This window comes from Lipophrys pholis (assembly GCF_963383615.2).
Source record: "Lipophrys pholis genome assembly, chromosome: 13".
Lineage (NCBI taxonomy): Eukaryota > Metazoa > Chordata > Actinopteri > Blenniiformes > Blenniidae > Lipophrys > Lipophrys pholis.
This window is the reverse complement of record NC_137632.1, coordinates 10606891-10626102: the sequence shown is the minus strand read 5'-3', so window position 1 is coordinate 10626102 and position 19212 is coordinate 10606891. Positions and strand designations below refer to the sequence as shown.

The window sequence follows — 19212 nt, the reverse complement described above, 5'->3', positions numbered from 1 at the left end:
ATGTGTCCATCAAACCAGTGTGTAGTTTCAGTTTGTTATTAACACTCCCAGTGTTGTAGTTATAAATTCTCTGCTCATTCACACCATATGCAGATTAAGCAGTTGATACTGTTTTGCATAAAAAAACCAACTGCTTCAGTGGTTAGTAAGAGGAAAAACCAGCTGATGCATCATTCTTTTTGGTGCACTTTGATAGTGAATACATTTTGTTTTGCTGTGTCTCACAATTCTGTTTGAATGGAAGTTTTTGTATGCCCTTCAAGCTAAAAGAGACCAAAAAAAAGTCTCTTAAATTTTTGTGATGCGCCTGACAAGACATATATATATATTTTTTTTCAAATGTTCCTTATGTTTCGCTTCCATTTTCAGCAACAACAAAGTCTAGTTTGCAGACGTGTGTCTGCGTTGGTACTGGCATTATGTCGCAGGTGTTACTCTGTGTATGTGCGTGTAGGACTTCATTAGTGTGACACTGCCATGGTGCGACACTCCCATTGGTAAAACACACTCCTCGGTCAACACCCTTCGGGCAACGTCCCAGCACATCACTGTGGAAATGACTTGGTTCTTGTTGTCCCTTCCCCCAGTGATGAAAAGTTTGTTATTGCAGGCAGCGATGGCGCAGCTTGCCCTCTCGCCCAGACGGGTCACAAGAGACCAGGAGTCAGACAGAGGCGAGTAGCAGTACATGGCATGCATGGCTCCGCCTAGGAACATCAAGGGCATTCATTATTTTAGGTTATAATGTAATTGATCAATACTAAATAGCAGTATTTATGTGCACATTGTTAACTCAGCAGTCTTCAGCTTTAGACTACATGTTTACACTAGTAGAGTACTCAAATTTGTCACAAAATAAAATGTGCATAAAGCAAAAGGGACATATTTAGTTTATATTCCTGTAGTTTTTATAAAATGGAAAACACGTTGATCGCATTTAAATGCAAACACTACAAACGTAGACTTGAGGCACCTGAGTGAATGTATTCAGTAACATTAAACCACTGCTTACGTACCTACTACATAGATGCAGTCTTTGAATGTAACAGCATTTGTGCATTTGGTTTCAATGGGGATGGGCGCCCGCAGCTCCCAGCAGTCTGTTCCTGGTTCCCAGCGTTGAACCTTATCAGTGGCCAGCTTTCCGTTCGGCCCGCCACCAATCACATAGATCCATCTGTCAAAGCTCGCGGCAGCAAAGGAGCTCACACCATCCGAAAGAGGGGTCGCCTGCAGTTCAGGCAAACGCAATCAACACCGAGCAGAGACATCTGAACCAAAACAGCGGAATGCCTGGGCATAAAACTAATTGTAAACTGCTTGCGAATTATCATTTGGCCAGCTTGAAATGTTCCCCGGCAAAAATGCCTTCCACGCTCACACAGTTATAGATAAACAAATTACAACTACTTACAACATGTACATTTATGTGCAGGAAATGTATTTACTTGCATCCAGCGGTTGTGGAAAGGATCATAGGCCTCGACGCTGGCCAGTCTCTGCACTCCATCGAATCCCCCGAGTGCGTACACCTTCCCACCATGAACTGCCATCTTGTGTCTCCAGCGCCCCGTGGAGAGAAGGTCGACTTGGATCCACTTGTCCAGGGCACCGTTGTACTTCCACACATCGTGCTGGGTCTCTTTACCTCCTTTCAAAACAAAGGTAAAACTTTTCAGCTTTCATCACAGTCGCTTTTGGACGTGGTCGTTTTCCCCGTGCAACCTGATATTCATATATAATGTCTTGATCATTACATTTAAAGCACAACATTTGGAGTAGATAACAGGAACTGGTTTTAGTTCTTTCCCAATTCAGGAAATGATGGCTCACTTGAGCATGCAAACTGTGAAAACCAGATTAATCACATCTTTCAGCAAGAATACATGACTCAGTGTCTCAATGTGGTGCATCATCAGCATGGCTATTATTAAACCTCAAGTGACACATCGACGTCTCCCTACTGGAGTAAGCATAAAGTTTTGGGGACTTTGTTGTCTCACCAGAGATGTACACTTCATTATGAAACGTGATGCAGGCAAACTCCACCCATTTCTTGTTTTGAGACTCGTTCTCCGCCTCCGTCATTGGGAGCCTGGCCACCTCCAGCCTGCTGCGTCTGAGAGGGTCCAAACAGGTCACGGTGGAAACGAAGCGTTCATCTTTCGTGCAACCGCCAATGATCAGAAACACCTCTGATAAAAAGTGCTGCATGCGTGGTTTGGTTCGTTCTGAGACCACCTACACGAATGACACAAGAAACTAATCAACTTCTAAATACAGACTGGGAAAAAATTTATTCTAAATATTTCTTACAAATAAACTGAAATATTTCAAGTGAGTGGTGAGTCAGGGTGAGGACCATGCTCTTAGTGCGGCAATGAGACATTATCAAAAGATTATAATAAATGCCAATGCGCTGTACACTGACCTCCCTGCCAGAAAGGTGGTACATGCGGGCCTCTTGCAGCAGAGGAAACACGTCACTGCAGCGGCGTATCAGCTCGTCCGACTCCACTCTCTCCACAAAGTAAGCAGGCTCCAATAATGGCAGCCGCACATGTGGAAGCAGCCTGGCCAGCGTAGGACAACGCTGATCCTGCCGGGCTCTCACCCAGCACATAAGTGCTTCAAAAACACACTCCTCACGCTTCACGTCCAGGTCGTCCCTCTGCAGGATGCTCTCCAGAGACTCCGCTGGCAGCTCCAGGAAGTCCTGCTGCTGGACCACTTGAGAGAACCGAGAAGTGATGAAGTCCTGAGCTCTGCTCCTCAGGTTGACCAGGGCGTGGCTGTCAGCCAGAGTAAGGATCCCGATGCAGTTCTCCAGATGCATGGACTTCGTCAGAAAATCTGTACACGCATCCACCACGCGCATAAACTGAGAAGAGACCAATGAGCAGCGCGTGTCATAATCACTTTTAGCACATTAGCCTAAATGGACATTTACTCAGAGACTGCACTGTACTGCTTCAGCAGTCCCGTGGTCAAGGTGACTTCATCTATACCCCCGGGTAGATTTGTTTGTAGATTTGTAGCAGGAGAGGACATCTGCACACATGCAGCATTTAAAAAGACAAGACAAGGACAGAGAACTAAACTGCTTTTAACAAAGACATGCACAGCTGCTAATAGAGCATGGATAGATAGATAGATAGATAGATAGATAGATAGATAGATAGATAGATAGATAGATAGATAGATAGATAGATAGATTTTCTTCTGAAATCAGCGGCCTTGCCTCCGGGTTCTGTAAAGCTCGGTCGGGTACGTCTGGAGTTCCCCATTCAGTCACACTTTCAGCATCTTCAAACCTCGTCATATGGAAAGTACGAGATGGGGATCTAACAGCCAACTTTAAGATTACAAGGTGACCTGCTCCACTGAAAGAGCTCCCGTTACCCAAATATAAAGTATAGTGGATCTGTAAAGATATGCCGCCATAAACAAAGCAGTACAACACAATTCATTGTCGTCAAAAGTTCCGTTTTTCGTAAACTGTCTTGCAAAATGAGCTGTAGAATAACTTAATAATAAAAAAGTGTTCGCTGGCTGTAATCATTTGCTCATTATGCATTATATACCCTCCCAATGTCCATTTAACATGATAAAGACCACAGACATGCCTATACATCAACCATTTTTATGGGAATCAAGCATTGATTCATCTATCTTAATGGAAGCAACTCATTTCTCTTCACTTCTTCAAAAGAAAACAGTGTCTACAACAAGAAATAATGGCCTTCACGTTAAATGAAGTCTGCAGCTTTAGTAAATGCCCACTTGACTCGTCTAACGGAGACAGATGAAGCTCCACTTCACATAAACGTTTGGATAGCAGTTTTTTTTTTTTTTTATCCACAGTGAGTCAGGATGTTTGGCAGTTTGAACTGAATGATTGATTACAGCGAGAGCAAAGTGTCTTCAGTGTGTTCACTGAGTGTTGCTCTGGTGTAGCCGTGTTCAGATACAGAAGTTGCCATGTCCCAACCGTTGCCGACACCATATACATAATCTCATATCGCAACCGAGAATCTTAATCTGCTCATCACGTCCCTCTCAGTCACATGTATATATGTACACTAAAAGTCTCTCCCTGCTACGTAAGAAACCACTTTCACCTCCAGAGTTTAACAGTCGGGTTGTTTTTTGCAAAACAGAAATACTGGAACACAAACACCTGCCCGCTCTGTTGTGTAGCACAGCTGTGTGGTTAATTTAAGCGTGTATGGAAAACCAATCCAGAGTGTAAACAACTGGTCAACTTTCACTTCCCTCTGCCACAGGCTCATTATGTTGAACCAATAAGGTGTTGATTCCCCTGATCTGAAATGAACTGTCTGACTCAAGATGGTGCGAACGGCTGAAGATGTCTGTGTAGGAGAAAGTGCAGTTTCAACGCTGTCGATTGTTATGAATATATTCCAAGAGATGCGCACTGAATGTTCACTACTGCTGCTGTATTAGAACACAACCATTGATGTTGGCGTCCTAATAAACCCGTTCAAATACAACCTGACCAAACCAAAACAATTCTGGTATGTGATAGAATTACAAAGATTTTGTCTTGGCTCTAGAAGCCGGTGATGACTGTAAACAATAAACTCATTGAGTTTATCCTATGTCAACAACACTTCTTTACCTGAAAGTGACTGGCGGCCTCCAGTATTTTCTGGACATTTGAGTGTGTGAGCAGGGCTCGACTGGTGTAAGTGTATTCCAGAAGAGATCGCATCGTGCTGCTGTCCAACTCTTTTATTTCCACACGCTCCTCACGACTCTCCTTCAGACCGCTGCAGAACATTGCTCTATAGAGAAAGACGGCATTAGTTAAAACTCAAACGGCAAACTGCTCCTTCACAACACCAGATGACTTTTACCTGAAATATTGACTGGCAGCGGCAAGAGTGGCTCTATGGCATGGGAAGTCCTGCTCCTGAACGGACAGTATGACGTCGGTCAGCTCCTTGTTTACTCGCAGGGTCTCCATCCCTTTCTGCAGCTCCAGCGGCAGACCTCCGTCCTCCCAATGGAGCTCACTCACATCTGCTGCGTTCCCTTTGTTGTCATCCAGGCTGCCTTCGTCTCCGGGTGGCGGCAAGGGAGGACAGTCTGTAGTTCGCTCTAGAGAGTCACTCATCGTTCACACTTCTACAGAAAGCCCCTCTCTGCAGGGGAAAAAACAGCATGCGACTACTCTGAAAACACCTGCGCCTGCTGATCAAATGTCCCCCCAAAAAATGAGCCCTTGTCGTTGATGTTGACTAAAAGCTCTCTTGCATTGGGTTGTGGATTTGCTTTGTTGTTTAGTTCTCTGTATACTTCCTATTCCTGTTCTGAGAAACTTGTGAATGTAGCAGTGGTTATTACGAAACACTTCCTGTTCTTGTGCTTCTGCTCTCACCCCCCCCCCCCCCCCCCCCCCCCCAGTCACCCAATTGTCCTCTTTTATCTCAGACACTTACCACCTTCAAAAACATCCACCAAACAGAGATAACACTAATCAATCCTCTCAGCTTAAAGCTTAAACTGCCAGTTTAGAGACTTTATTGCGTATTCTAGTGCACTATTTTGCTGGTTAACTGTCATTCATCACTCCGTCAGGCGGAGGCGAAAGCGGGATAGAAATGATAGTAATTGTGGGAAGCAGGCTTGAGACCAGAGGACAAACTGATTCTTCACTCAGAGGCAGGTTCGATCTCGAAGGGGAAGCATGAAAGCGCTGGTGTCTGAAGTGATTCTCTGTTAACACTACTGAGGTGCACTTAAGCAAAGCTCTCGGTGCATTTAATGCATGTCGTTCCCAACCTTTTCTTAACCTTCAATGACTCCTTTGGAGAAATTGCACAAGTTACAGGCTCACACCAAGAGGACCAGCAGTTTAATTTGACAGGTTCAGAACCCGGGGATCATAAATCTATCCAGATGCTTGACGAACATGAGGATCACATAAACAATTTGTAGGTAACAGCTAATGTGATTCAAAGTTAGCCATTTATAACAGCTTGCCCCGGATTCTGCATGAAAAAATATAGTCTGTAGTTATACACATCTCAGTCCAATGTACAAATCAACATGGTATGTTGCTATTTCTGTTATTATTATAACTGCATTGGTTTAATAATAAAACTAATACTCACTGATCCTAAATGTTTTTTTGTTTTTTTTACTTTGTTGAGTGCTTCAGAATAACGCTGACGGAACGTAAGAGTTTGGTTGAGTTCTGACATGTTTTGCAGCCTTGGTAAGTGGAGCGAGGTGCGTACACTCAAACTACAGGTTGCATATTCAGAGCGCTTATGGGGGATTTGCGTGATCCATCAATTGCCGTGCACAAATGATGGATCGGTTATTTATTAGATCTGCCTGTAACCCCAAACTTCAGCCTAATCCTAACCCTAGGTCAAAGCCTAACAATAAGTCCTCCTAGCGTGATCCACCGAGCTTTACCTTCTACCTTCTTCTACTTACTCAGGCTACTAAAACTGAAACATGCCGAAGTTAGAGAATAAAAAAGGAAAAAGGGGAAGATGAACTGAAAGAGTCATTGAATAGATTGACTTGAGAAGCACGAGGGTCACATCCACAGCGGAGAAACCAGTCATAACAATTATACAGTGTTGAGGAGAGTCGCTGGGCTGACTTACACATTTATTTCTGTATTTCTTTTTAATAGTTTGATCCATCATGCATCTTTTAAATCACATTATCCAACTTATTCAACTATAGCTAAAGGACAGGTCATCAAGGCCAACAGCTAGAGAGAGAGAGTCACACTCACTCCGGGGATCAATTACGTGACCTAAAATGTCTGCTTTCATACGGTACAGGAGGAAACCAGAGTACCTGGAGGAAACCCACTCACAGAGAGAATATGCAAACTACACAAAGAGGCCTTCTACATTCTTGCAAGGTGAGGGTGCAAGCTTATAGTTTTTATGCTATAGATGGATTTTTTAATACAACAGTGCACATTCAGATGATGGGGTCACACGCACAAGCTTTTGCGATTACCTGCCTACGTTCATTCACATTATTAACATGGATTCTTCCACATACACACTATTTTCAACAGCACCATTTGTTTTAATTTTATTCAAAATAATTATTCAATTTATTTTTGTGCCAGCCTCTGTAAAGGTGAATATCCCCTGTAGGACCCAAAAAGTTCTATTTAGGTGTATGTTATTGTTTTCTCTCCTGCAAAAATATAAGGAAAGTCAACAACATAAATGCAGAACAGAGAAACTGTATCAAATCTCGGCGCTCTCCTGTACTGTGATTCAAGCTGTTAATTGTTCTAACGGCCCTGTTGAATAATAGGAATGAAACTCCTGAGAGGTATCATTTCCCCAAGCTGGTCTGATGCTGGTTTAGTAAGGTGAAGCTAATTCCAAAACATATTCTTAACATGATCCACAAGAGAAAAAAACAGCGTATCCTGCCAGAAATTTTTGCATTATTATTATTATTATTATTACTACTACTACTAGTAGTAGTACTACTACAACTAAATACAGGATCATGACACATCAAACGACACTTGACAAACTTCATTAGGAATTTCATTGTTTCTTTAATACGTTATTGGGGGCTCTTGATTTGACTTCACTGTGAATGGATGAACCCCCATGGAAAATACCAAAAACCTTTAAAAAAGAAAGATAAAAAACATATTTCAACTTAAAAACATTTAGATTAGAAAGATTTACAATCCAAATAATACATGTACACACATAGTTTGAGCATGTAAATCCAGTTCCAACACTGGTTTATATTTACGGGATAATTCAGGTAGACAAAACTCAACAAAATATTATTACACAAGCAGGGATGTACAACCTGTATTTACTTTTCGAAGAGAGCATGCACCTGCAGCAGAACTGCCCATTTCTTTTACTGTCCACATAGTGGCGCTGTTGCTTCAATAATCCAAACTAGGAACTTTGGCAAAAAAACAAACAAACGTTGGACTCGAGCTGTTTCCAAGTGACGCAAACTAACACCATAAAGGTAATGAACAAATAACACTGTGTGATCCGGTTATGTATTTAAATGGATGGATGGATGGATGGATGGATTATTGTTTCAGGGACACCTGAACAGTGAGCATCATGTTATGATAATTCAGGGGTAGCTGAGGTGAAAACGAGCCCCTCACTGTTCAACTCATTTTGCATCATTGTCTTTTCCTCCAATGTATCCATGTCAAGCCCACAGGTGGCAAAAGTAGTCACATTCTTCGGGTGATACTTTAGTAAAAAATAACTCTTGTAAAAGCAGAAGTACTGCGCATATGGCTCAAATGATACAAAAAAGCCTTTTTGGTGGGTTAGACTCATGTGCATTTCATAATTGAACTTGTATAATCGAATAAAGTACTGGGTGTACTGTAAATCAATAAGATAATTTTGCTTCACTGAAAAATGTTTCAATCAAAACATATAGTAGTACATGTGATGAAAAGTTAATGTTGTAAATCAAAAAAGACTGTGATGTAAGCCATAAATGTGACAGGGAGGACAAAGACAAAAGAGTCACATGATCAACACACATCTCAAAGTTTACTTGGGAAATGTCCTCCGCTGGAAGTAACTCCTTCTCTCTGGCTGACTTCCCCTTTCTGCATAATTCCTCTGATGTCAGGTTTTCATCCGGATAGGTTTAGAAAAGTAAAGAGACCATTTAAAGATGTTGAAGCAGAAAGTACATATATTTATGTTCAATTTTACAGAGTAAAAGTAAAATATATAAAAAAAAATGCTCAAGTACAGATGCCTGAACAATGTGCTTTAAGTACAGTAACCAGGTATTTGTATTTCCCCACTTGCCACCTCTGGTCAGACCGTGTGATGAAGGTAATATGAGAATCACACTTTTCCAACCGTGTGTCACATCGTCTGCTCATGTATGAGGTTTAAATGACCTCTTTTTGAGGATTTTTATTTTTATAAAACTTCACCACAAACCATCTGGTCATGTACATTTTTGAGAAACATATGATTCTTATGCAACAGCGTGTGTTGCAGAGTACAGGAAGCATCTCAGACTTCCTCTTGGTTTATTGAAACTTCCGGAATGAATCATTGCATAAAATGTACAAGGTAGACAGGTTTTTTTTAACTTCCAAAGCATTAACTGCGGGCTGCTTCACAGATATTGGTGCAGAAGCTATTCTGTTTCTGCTGAAACAGATTCATGATGAGGCTGTCGCTGCACTCGTTATGGAGGGCCAGTGTGCTCCTCTGCCTGCTTCTGCAATGTGGTAAGTCGTACAATGGAGTTCCCGTGGCTGCATTAAAGAAGAAAATATGTTTGAATATTGATTCCTTTGCAGTCAGCACTCAGCTTCTCAGCTGTGAACTCTGCAGCTCTAAAGTTATCAATGTTCACTTTGATCTGCTTTAAGACGTTTGCAGTGGTGTTGAGCTGCAGTTAGACAGATTCCGAATGTTCAGCTGTTCTCATTTATTTTGCAGGAACAACCACCACCTCCAAACACACACGGACACGCACACACACACTTCTCAATATAATGTAATCCAGCATCACACGGCACAGCTGCACACTTCAGCCTCACAATTAAAAAAAAAAAAACCTCTAATAAAAAGCTTTCTGAACAGCGCCGTCTTTATAAAGACAGCACTTAAAGCAGAGGTGTTATATTGCATTGCATTAGGTTTTATGTAGCAAAGTGGCTGGTAGCCTGGTTAAAAATGATTTAAATTTAACTTAAGTGATATGGGACTAAAAGGCCTAATTGCGTTTTGTGATCTTAATACTATTTTTTACTGTGTTTTATTGTGTGAATGTGACCATTGTTCTTTTATATTGTTTGCATTGGGACTGAACAGGCCCTCTTCCGAGGCAATCTCCTTTTTTCTATGACAGCCTGAGTTAAAAAGAAAATCCTCTGTGAATTTTAAATATCAACGATATTTATAATAACATCTACAGAGATTAAAGGTGAATGTAAGGGTTCAAAGCATAAGTGAAACATGTCCACTATGGAATCCAAAGCATATCAGATAAAATCAAAACTAAATCTTGGGTCCTTATAATGTAAAGAAAAAATATAAATAAACTGATTCACCTTGACACCAAATGTTACTAACTACACAAGTGAAATAAGGACATGTGTGTTTAGTTGATTACAATGCTTGGAAATACAAATATTTTCATGGTGCCACATTTGTCAGAAACATGCATTCGCGAGCAGAGTTGAGTGTTTTGCCTGTGAAGAATTGGGCTTTCCAGTGTTGACGAGTTAAAAGTAGTAGTCCTACAATGAAGATAATAACTTTGGCTTACTCCTCACAAGTATTTACATTTGACACTATTACCACAAATCTGTATAGAAATACAAAGAATAATTCATATCAAGTTAAAAGTATGAGTGCATTTCATATACTGGCTTTTTTTTCTTTTTCAAACTTGTTTAAAAAATATTTGTTTGCATAAACAAAGACTTCTGTGATTAAAATAAACAAACAGAAAACCCCTCTCATTCTCCTTTAAAAAAAAAAAAGTACTTCTGGTAATTGATTTAGGCAGACAAATAATTCTATATCAATCACTTTCGGCAAAGAGCTGCGCTAATTGCTTTCTTTGTTTGGGATGAAAACCAATTTACTGAAAAGACACTTTCCATGGGTAGTTATAATAAATACTTGTTATACGCTGCTAGGAAGATTCAAACCTCTGGCAATGTGCAGTTTTGTTTGTTGGATCAATGCAATTCTGTGACAAAGCGTAGCCAGTCATTTAAGGTGACTGACGTATTAACTTAGGCGTTGGCTCGACTTCAAAACGTCTGTGTTTTGTTTGCGCTTCACTCAGGAGAAGCCCGAGTGCAGACTGAAGCTCAGGCTGGGCCTCTGTACCGAGTGGTGGGCGCTCCACTCTCCATCTCCTGCAATGTCAGTGGTTTCGGCAACGAAGACGCTGTGAAGGACTTTAAGTTTTACGTCACAAAGCCCGCAAATCCAACATTTGAGATCAACATCATCAGTACCAACGACCCGAGCTTCGGCTATGCCATCTATCAGAGACGTGTGTGGGACAAGGACATTTCTATCACACGTGTATCTCCAAACGCCGTCATCTTTGAGATACAAAGCCTCCAGAAAGGGGATGAGGGTGAATATGACTGCAGCGTGGAGAACTCCGAAGTTGTTTATGATGGAACTTACAGCGTTAAAACGGCGGTCAAAGGTAAACACTGTCCAGCTCCTCAGCTTGAAAATCGACTTCTGAGTGTCTGCATCTTGTATTGTAACCGTCCAGCATGACTTTCCGTGTCTCTCTTTCTCCAATGTGATAGTGATTGACAACTCCCTGAGTGTTTCATCCCCTGCCTCCACCTCGCTGAGCATTAACGAGGGTGAAGCTCTCACCTTAACATGCCAGGCCTCCAGTAACACCATCCAGCACACCCATCTGTCTTTTGCCTGGTATCTTCACAAAGCCGGCGAGGACCGCGCTCAGCCCATCATTTCTCTGGACAGAGATTTCACGCTGAGACCAGGCCAGGGGTTTGAGGGGCGTTACCGGGCCGGACTCGTAAGCTTAGATAAAGTGGGAGAGGCCACATACAGGCTGAAGATGTCTCAGCTTGTGCCGTCAGATCAAGGTAAGATCCACTGCCAGGCTCAGGAGTGGATCCAAGATCCCGATCAGTCTTGGTACCCCATTGCACAGACGGATGCTGAGGAAGTTACCCTGGAAGTCAAAGCAAGAGGTAAGATTGACTTTATACAGTCTCTCTATATTCAAATAAAGTAACCTTTTGATGAATCAGCGCATTAATCCTTTTTCTCCCCCTCTGCATACTCTGTGGCTTCTTGACAGGATGTCTGCTTTTTTTTTTTTTTTTGTCTCAATGCTTTTTCTTTTTTTTCTTTTTAATCTTTCACTTTGAGTAGAGGTGAAGCCAGACACATTGTCTTTGGTGGTGAGAATCCAGGCCCAGCAGACAACTCTGCAGGAGGGACAAGGGCTCCTGCTGTCTTGCAACATAGACACACTGAACCTGGAGGGAAGGTTTTTCTCTCTGGCCTTTCTCCGGGAAAATGTTGAGCTGGTCCGTATTGGCCCAACGGGCGTCCTGTCTGTGGGGCCGGAGTACAGCGGCCGCGAGAAGGAAGGAGAGCTCCGAGCCACTCGGACTGGGAACAGAGATTATCGTCTCATTCTGCAGCCTGTCAGGACTGGGGACCAGGGAGTGTTTACATGTAGAGTATGGCCTCAGGAAAGAGGCCATGATGGTGTTTTTACACAAGGAGCACCCCAGGACTCCGACTCGCAGCTGGTCAGCATCTCAGCCACAGGTCTGTCACAGTCAACTCATACTGACTCAGACACATTCAATTTCAACGCAAGTACTCAGAGTACAATTTCAAAAAAAGGAAGTTTTTCCATATTGTATTAAGAAAAGTCAACCCATGTATTTTTTTATCCTGTTGCCAAGGGTTGACATTATGACCATAACCTCTAAACCAGTTATAATATCGAGAAAAGTCACACACAAAAACTGACACCAAAAACTTCTGCAGCACATTCCAACAACAAACTAAATTTTTAAAAGTATTCGGAACACAAGCTTCTCTTCACCTTGGAAAGCACGCAATCGAATGATACTGAAGGTGGATATTTACATTGAGAAAGGGACAGAAGCACTCATTTGCTGCACAGATTTTGATAATGAATCCAATCAACGTAGTCACAAGGTTAAAGGAGTTTTTTAATGTGTTTACCAAAATTTCTTGTCTTGTCAGCCATCGCGATGCCACTGAATCCATCTCTCGCCTCATCCCGTTACAGAAAGTGGGCTCTCGGTGAAAATGCAAGACGCTGACAGCGTTGAAGAGGGAGACAGGCTGAGTCTTGCCTGTGAAGTGGAAGGAGCCAAAGGTCAACTCTCTGTGACCTGGCAGCACAAATCAAACTCCACACCAGCAGCCCTGTTTACCAATGTTATCAGTCTGAGCCAGGAGGGTGTTGTGGGGGGAACAGAGGAGTTCAGGAGCCGCACAGTAAGAGCAACGCGTCCAGCGGCCAACGTCTTCATCTTCGAGCTTGACGAGGTCAAGTCCTCTGATTCGGGTGTCTACCAGTGTGCTGTGTCTGAATGGAAAGCCAACAGTAAGACTCACAGCCAGACACAAGCTGCCACCATTAAAGTGAATCCTTTAGGTAAGTTATGTCCTCGAGTGTATGTGCACTCACCATTCGAGACGTATTGTATTTTGATGCGCTAGTTTGTGAGCGGTTGATGTCGTAAAAGAAAGGGCTGGCACCAAAATGTTGTAAATTCTGATAGATGGCGATGGTTCCCAGGGGATTAACCTACGGCTGTGATAACTTATGGGATCTTTATCGTGGCTAAGCCAGCTGGAAAAAAAAAACTTTACATGGGGCATGCAAGAAACACAATCCGAGGAAATTTACTCAGCGCAGTCATCCTCCGAAGAGGATGTACCCTCCTCGTTTTGAGTGTCGCACAAGCTACCCTTATTACGCAACTTAACAAGAAAAAAAATCAAGTGTGCACACAAGACAGGATGTTTTCAAGAGGAAGATTATTCATTTTAATTAACATGCATTTTGAGCTCAGTCAAGAGAAAAGCTCCAAGAATAAAACAAGTTGTCTAATACGTTGCTTGGAATAAAGTGTAACGCTGGGCTCACTTACACTTACTGGGGTTTTTTTTTTTAAGGCCTTTCTGCATAAATCTGCATAATTAAGGAAATATCTTTTTGAAGACTGTTTTATGTGAAGATAATGGTGTTAAATTACTATTAAAATGTGTTTAACTTTTAAGAAATGAAGAAAACAAAACAAAAGAGAGGGCCAAAATATGAGCTGCTAATTTGATGAACTAAATAGGAAATAGGATGTTTGACAACTTTCTTATACTTTCAATGCTCATTCACCCCACTTTCTCTCTTACCTGCTGCTGGTGATTGTTTTGGACACGTACGGAAGATGTGCAAGTGAGTCTGATAAGTCGCACCAACAAAGCAACTGTGGGGGACAATGTGGAGTTGATGTGCCGAATCCGAGGGCCTCACGTGCCAATAACGCTGACCTGGAGCCTGCAACGTGGTGCCAACACTCTGGATAATATCCTGACAGTGTACTCTGATGGGGCCATCAGCTGGTCCTTATACCAGCACCACTACCAGGTGAAGGTGGAAAAGAATAATAATCAAATCATTTACTATCTACAAATCATCGGTGCCAGCCAGAGAGAGGCCGGCAGCTATCAGTGCCGGGTGTCTGTCTTCCTGGATAACGTTTACAAGAAGCTCCCTCAATCAAATCCAGTGGCCGTCGAGGTGCAGAACCCAGGTACTACTGAGGTTTTTACTGTAGAAGTTATCCTCGGGAGCATTTTTAAAGTCTAATGCACGTCTAATGCGTGCCTCCATTCCTCTCTCCTTGAAATCATCCCGTTATAACAACTTTGTTTCTCTCTTTTAGAGAGCAAGCTTGCTCTGTCATCCCCTCCGACCATGACGACAAATATCAACATGGACATAAACATCGCCTGCTCAGTTACCTCCAAATCCTCCCCATCTTCTCTTTATGCCGTAACCTGGCTGCTTAATCAAGATGGGAACAATAAGACCATTGTGAGCTCGGACCGGAACGCCGCGGTAACATTCGGGCCACAGTCAGAGATGAGCCAACGAAAGCGAATCAGCATGACACGCACCGATAGACCTGCCTTTGAGTTGACTGTTCGGCAAGCGACGACCGCAGACAGAGGGACCTACGTATGCATAGTGGAGGAATGGCTGCAAGATCCCCGTGGCGACTGGTATCAGCTTTCAACTGTGTCCCGAGCATCGTCGCTAACTGTGGTTGAGCCTGGTAAATGAATTGATTTGAAATTTCAATGTCTATTGAGCTAAATTCCGCTCCAATCGCAATTCATTTCATCTCACTTTGTTTGTCCACATCCATCTACAGCCAATGACCTCCATTTGGATAAAACAGAGCAGATTTTGTCTGCCGAAGAGGGAAATGAAGCAGAGCTTAAGTGTGATATCATCTCAGGCGCATCCGGTGCTTCTTTCTTTTATAAAGTCACCTGGCTCCACACTGTCAGCAGTCCGCCCACCAGGAATGCCTCCTTGGTGGAGCTCGATCACACCGGCCTACTGAGTTACCCAGAGGACCGGCGTGTCCGAGGTCTGCAGGAGCGGCTCCATCTCTCCAGGCCCACTCAGAGCAGCTTCCCTCTGAGGATTCAGAGGACCCATGAGGTGGATAGTGGGACCTACTGGTGCAAGGTGGAACAATATCAGCTGGGTCACGACGGCCGCTGGTGGCAAAAAGCATCAGACAGCGTTGGCCCAATCATTCTAACAGTAAATGTTACAGGTACGATCTCCTCATTTACTGACACTAGTCCGCATATGAGTAGCTTTATATTACTTTTCTGATCATATTAATTTAATGGAGAGGAGGTTGTTTTTTTTGAAGAGCCAGGTCAGCCTTTTCCATTTATTTTGGTTATTACACTTAGTTGAGCTAATTGGCTGCTCCCTCTTGCTTTGTTTTAACTCGCTGGCAGTGAGAGTGGTGTCAGACATCTCATTTAACTGTCTGAACAAAACACATGGGTATAGTACCCATAATAATAGAGCAGTAGTCAGAACACTGACAATATAATATTACAGTAGGTATTTCTGCATGTCTGGATGAATTTTGCTGATTTTTGTTGGACAGCCAAACAAGTGTTGTCGTTGTTTGGGTTTTTTGGAACAAAATGACCACCTCTCACCCTCAGGGGCTGATTAATGCCTGTCCCTCCTATCGGTGCTTACTCTGCTTTGCAACGTACGTCTGTTCTTCTTTCTTTTGCCTTTTTTCCGTTCTGCAGACGTGTTTTATTGTGGCGTGTTGGTGTCTGCTCTATGCAAAGCCTCCTAATCTTTCTTTTGTCTCGTTTTGCTGATTTCTCCCTTGTCTGTTTCTGCACCTAGGAATTTAATTAAAGTCTCCTTGATTGGTTTGGCTTGTCACACTGAAGTTTAATAAGATGTTTCTCTTTAACTGTGTGCTTTTTTCCCCTCACAGAAGCAGATCTCCTCCTCGAAACGAAGGAAGAGCTGTTGAACGTAAGCCTGTCTCAGGATTTCACTATCCCATGCCATATTGCCAGCCAGTCCAGCAATGAATCCAGGTTCCAGGTCACATGGTTTTGGCAGAAAGAGCCCAAATCCAAACGCTCCATTTTCACAGTTCACCAAAATTCCACTTTACATGAGAGTTTTGGGGAAGGCATTAATCTTAGATTTGTCCACCCTCTGCCAAACCAGTTCGGCATTACAGTCTTAAATCCCAGGCTTGAAAATAGTGGCCTATATTTCTGCGAAGTAGAAGAGTGGCTCCCTTCTCTTTCTCATGGATGGAGAAAGGCCGCGGTGGAAAGGTCGGGAGGATTGAATGTCAGCGTCAATGGCAAAGGTGAGCACATGTTAATGGGATTAGATATTCTTTAAAGGAGAATTACAAACTCAAAAGGAATAAATAAATAAAAAAATTAACAAATTAATTCCTTTTCTTTTGCAGGTCATGCTGCCTCGGAATCTGCATGCAACTCTTTGGTTTGGATTGTGATTATTGTCATTGTCCTCATAGTGTTGATGCTTGTCATAATCCTGCTGATGGTGAAGACATGCAGGAGCAAGACGTCAGGAGGACAAAAGACAAGCCAGTCTTTTTGGACTGAGCAGAATCCGCTGAAACCCAACGCACTGGACTGAATGTGAAGGAGAGGAACTAAATGCCTTTCCGCATTCATATGTTGCACAATGCATCGAAAATGTTTGTTTTCTTAAAGTTGCACTTAAAATGCAGTATGTTTGAGTAAAAGTCTGTTGTTTTTTTTTGTTTTTTTTAATTTAATCAATCTACACATGATGCCCAAATGCTTTACTGTTTGTGCAGCATGAGTATTAAATACAGCTTTGAATCTCAACAGTTATTTTACATTTTTGCTGCTAAAACTCCTTTGCATAATCACCGGCTTTTTACTGCCTGCAGTGGACGGTTGAGCTCGGCAGCAGATCAACTCTGCCGCTTTACACCTACAAAGAAAAGCCACCCGCAATGACAGATCCCTTCCTATGTAGCAGCATAGCGGTAAGCGCGATGCACCGTCTCAGAAAGAAGGTATAGCATAGCGTGTCTCAGAGAGCAGCGAGGCGTGAGATGTGGTAAGATGACAAGGATTCCGCTTTAAATCACACGGCAATGAATCAACCAGGAAGTGCTCTGTGGTTTTACACGTTGCAGAACATGATGGAGTGGTGGCAAATTGTCAGATGCCGCACTGGTGACAGACATTTGCACAGACGAGCTTTTCGAAAGGATTCCAGTGCGGTGGTTGAGTTCCACAAACATACATATTTGTATTGTCAGCATGTACCCTCTCCTGCCATTCTGAACATATAGTTTCACTTCTGGATGAGAAACAGAGGTTTTGTGTTTGTGTGCGTCAGCAACCCTCAGCCTCACAATGTGTTTATTTGGGCATGTAAAAAAAAAAAAAAAAGTCTTTTTTTTTTTTCATTGCCATTGCTTGACTCCAGATTGACATTAAAAAAATTAAAAATAAAACAAGACTTGTTAACATTGATGTCTTCTTTTTTTTTTTTTTAACGTGCGTTCACATCTGGGATGACTAAACAAAATGCAGACGTTCTAACATCACAGAGTGAAGGTAAACAAACTTAAGTAGTCAAGCCTGACTGAACATCGCAAGAAAAACATCTGTTGATGTCTGTCAGTTCACTTACTTCTTGTTGACGATCTTCAGTCAATTTGTATAATTTTAGTCACTGCTATCTTGTCTAGTTTTATGTAATCTCGGTATAATCTTACTTCCTCAAGGTGTAGCACAGTGCAAGTCTGCAGTTTGAGCTTGGCTTATCAATTTCAGTATGAATGCTTTCAAACTTAACTTCAAAAGCAGAACTTTAATTAGACATCGATTGTCCAATGAGTAGAAATAAAAGTAATTGCCGTCCATCTGCTCACTGACTGTTCCTACAAGCTTGCACATAAACACAAGTCAGATTTTCCATCGCTGGCATAACTTGAGTTGCTGCATATGAATAATATTGGCCACGCCAGAGTAAACATAACAAAAGCAAGAAGAAAGAATAGTACCCCCCCCCCCCCCCCCCTCTCTCTCTCTCTCTATCTTGCCATTTCCACTTTGCATCAGGCCTATAGCCTATCAATGTTTAACACCCCATCTGTGAAGAAGACTGGAATAGAATCCAGTTCTTGATTTCACTGGTGAGCAAACAGGCCCAGGCACCAGATTACTCCCATGCAGAAGAAGGCTCTTATCGGATGACTGTATTCCAGTGATGCACAACCCAAGGTAAAAGTTGCTGTTTTTCTCTGAAGAATGTGGGACATTAAACTTAACAGAGAAACTTTAAGGCAAGCTGTAGTCCTCTCACCCCCAGAGAGATGACATGCCGTTGCCTTTGGTCTTATATTTATAATTATACCAGCCTGTCACACTCGGGTGGACTGGCTCCCTCTTAACTTTACTGTAATTCTACTTTCTTGTGTTTCCATGGAAATGCCTGTCAGAGCAAACAAAGAAACATTGAATTTTGGAGGCAAATCAATGCCTATGTCTATGCAGCAAAAAAACAAACAAATGCAGCTGAGGCAAACTAGCAGCCTTAGTGCTCCCTCTTCATGCTCTTTGCCCCCATAAACTTTCTAACCTTAACATTTTGCGGGGCTTTATGATTAGTTTGTTTGCGTGCCGTGCCTGCTGAAAAATGAGCTTCACAAATCTTAGTGTGTTTGCCTGCATGTAAATGGACACTTTGCAGTGGTTATCACTTTTATTCTTATTTTATCACGGATCAGATCTGGCAATCCTGCACCAAATTTATGAAAACCGCCAGACAATTCTCTTGTGAAATTACAATCCACTGGCAAGGACTGAATTAAACAGCGGCATCAATATGAATGGAGAAACTGCCATAAATGCTGTGACTGGTATACTACCTGGCTGTAAAGCATCAGTGTCTCAGTAGTATACACACCTGGGATTAAAGCAACCTCTTTATAGGCAATGAAACTGAAAGCAGATTGTTAATCTAGAGGCAGTTTTACTGTGGACACCTGCAGGAAGTGATAATAGGTTAATTTTATTTACAGAGGCT

General features: G+C 42.4%; 2 protein-coding genes across 2 annotated transcripts; one reads left to right on the top strand and one right to left on the bottom strand.

Moving 5' to 3' along the window:
• Window positions 1-266: 266 nt before the first annotated feature.
• klhl6 (kelch-like family member 6) lies at window positions 267-5353 on the bottom strand. The gene is made up of 7 exons (XM_080478493.1): window positions 4881-5353; window positions 4643-4808; window positions 2432-2881; window positions 2004-2241; window positions 1449-1651; window positions 1017-1230; window positions 267-707 (listed from the first exon to the last, which is right to left on the bottom strand). Exons 1-7 carry the CDS (start codon window positions 5138-5140, stop codon window positions 418-420), a joined length of 1821 nt encoding a protein of 606 aa, XP_080334619.1. The 5' UTR covers window positions 5141-5353; the 3' UTR covers window positions 267-417.
• A 1477-nt stretch (window positions 5354-6830) lies between these two features.
• LOC308118850 (immunoglobulin superfamily member 3-like) lies at window positions 6831-17653 on the top strand. The gene is made up of 11 exons (XM_080478490.1): window positions 6831-6913; window positions 9157-9265; window positions 10840-11214; window positions 11324-11740; window positions 11925-12329; window positions 12823-13194; window positions 13988-14353; window positions 14486-14878; window positions 14978-15391; window positions 16091-16480; window positions 16586-17653. Exons 2-11 carry the CDS (start codon window positions 9199-9201, stop codon window positions 16777-16779), a joined length of 3393 nt encoding a protein of 1130 aa, XP_080334616.1. The 5' UTR covers window positions 6831-6913; window positions 9157-9198; the 3' UTR covers window positions 16780-17653.
• The last annotated feature ends 1559 nt before the right edge of the window (window positions 17654-19212 follow it).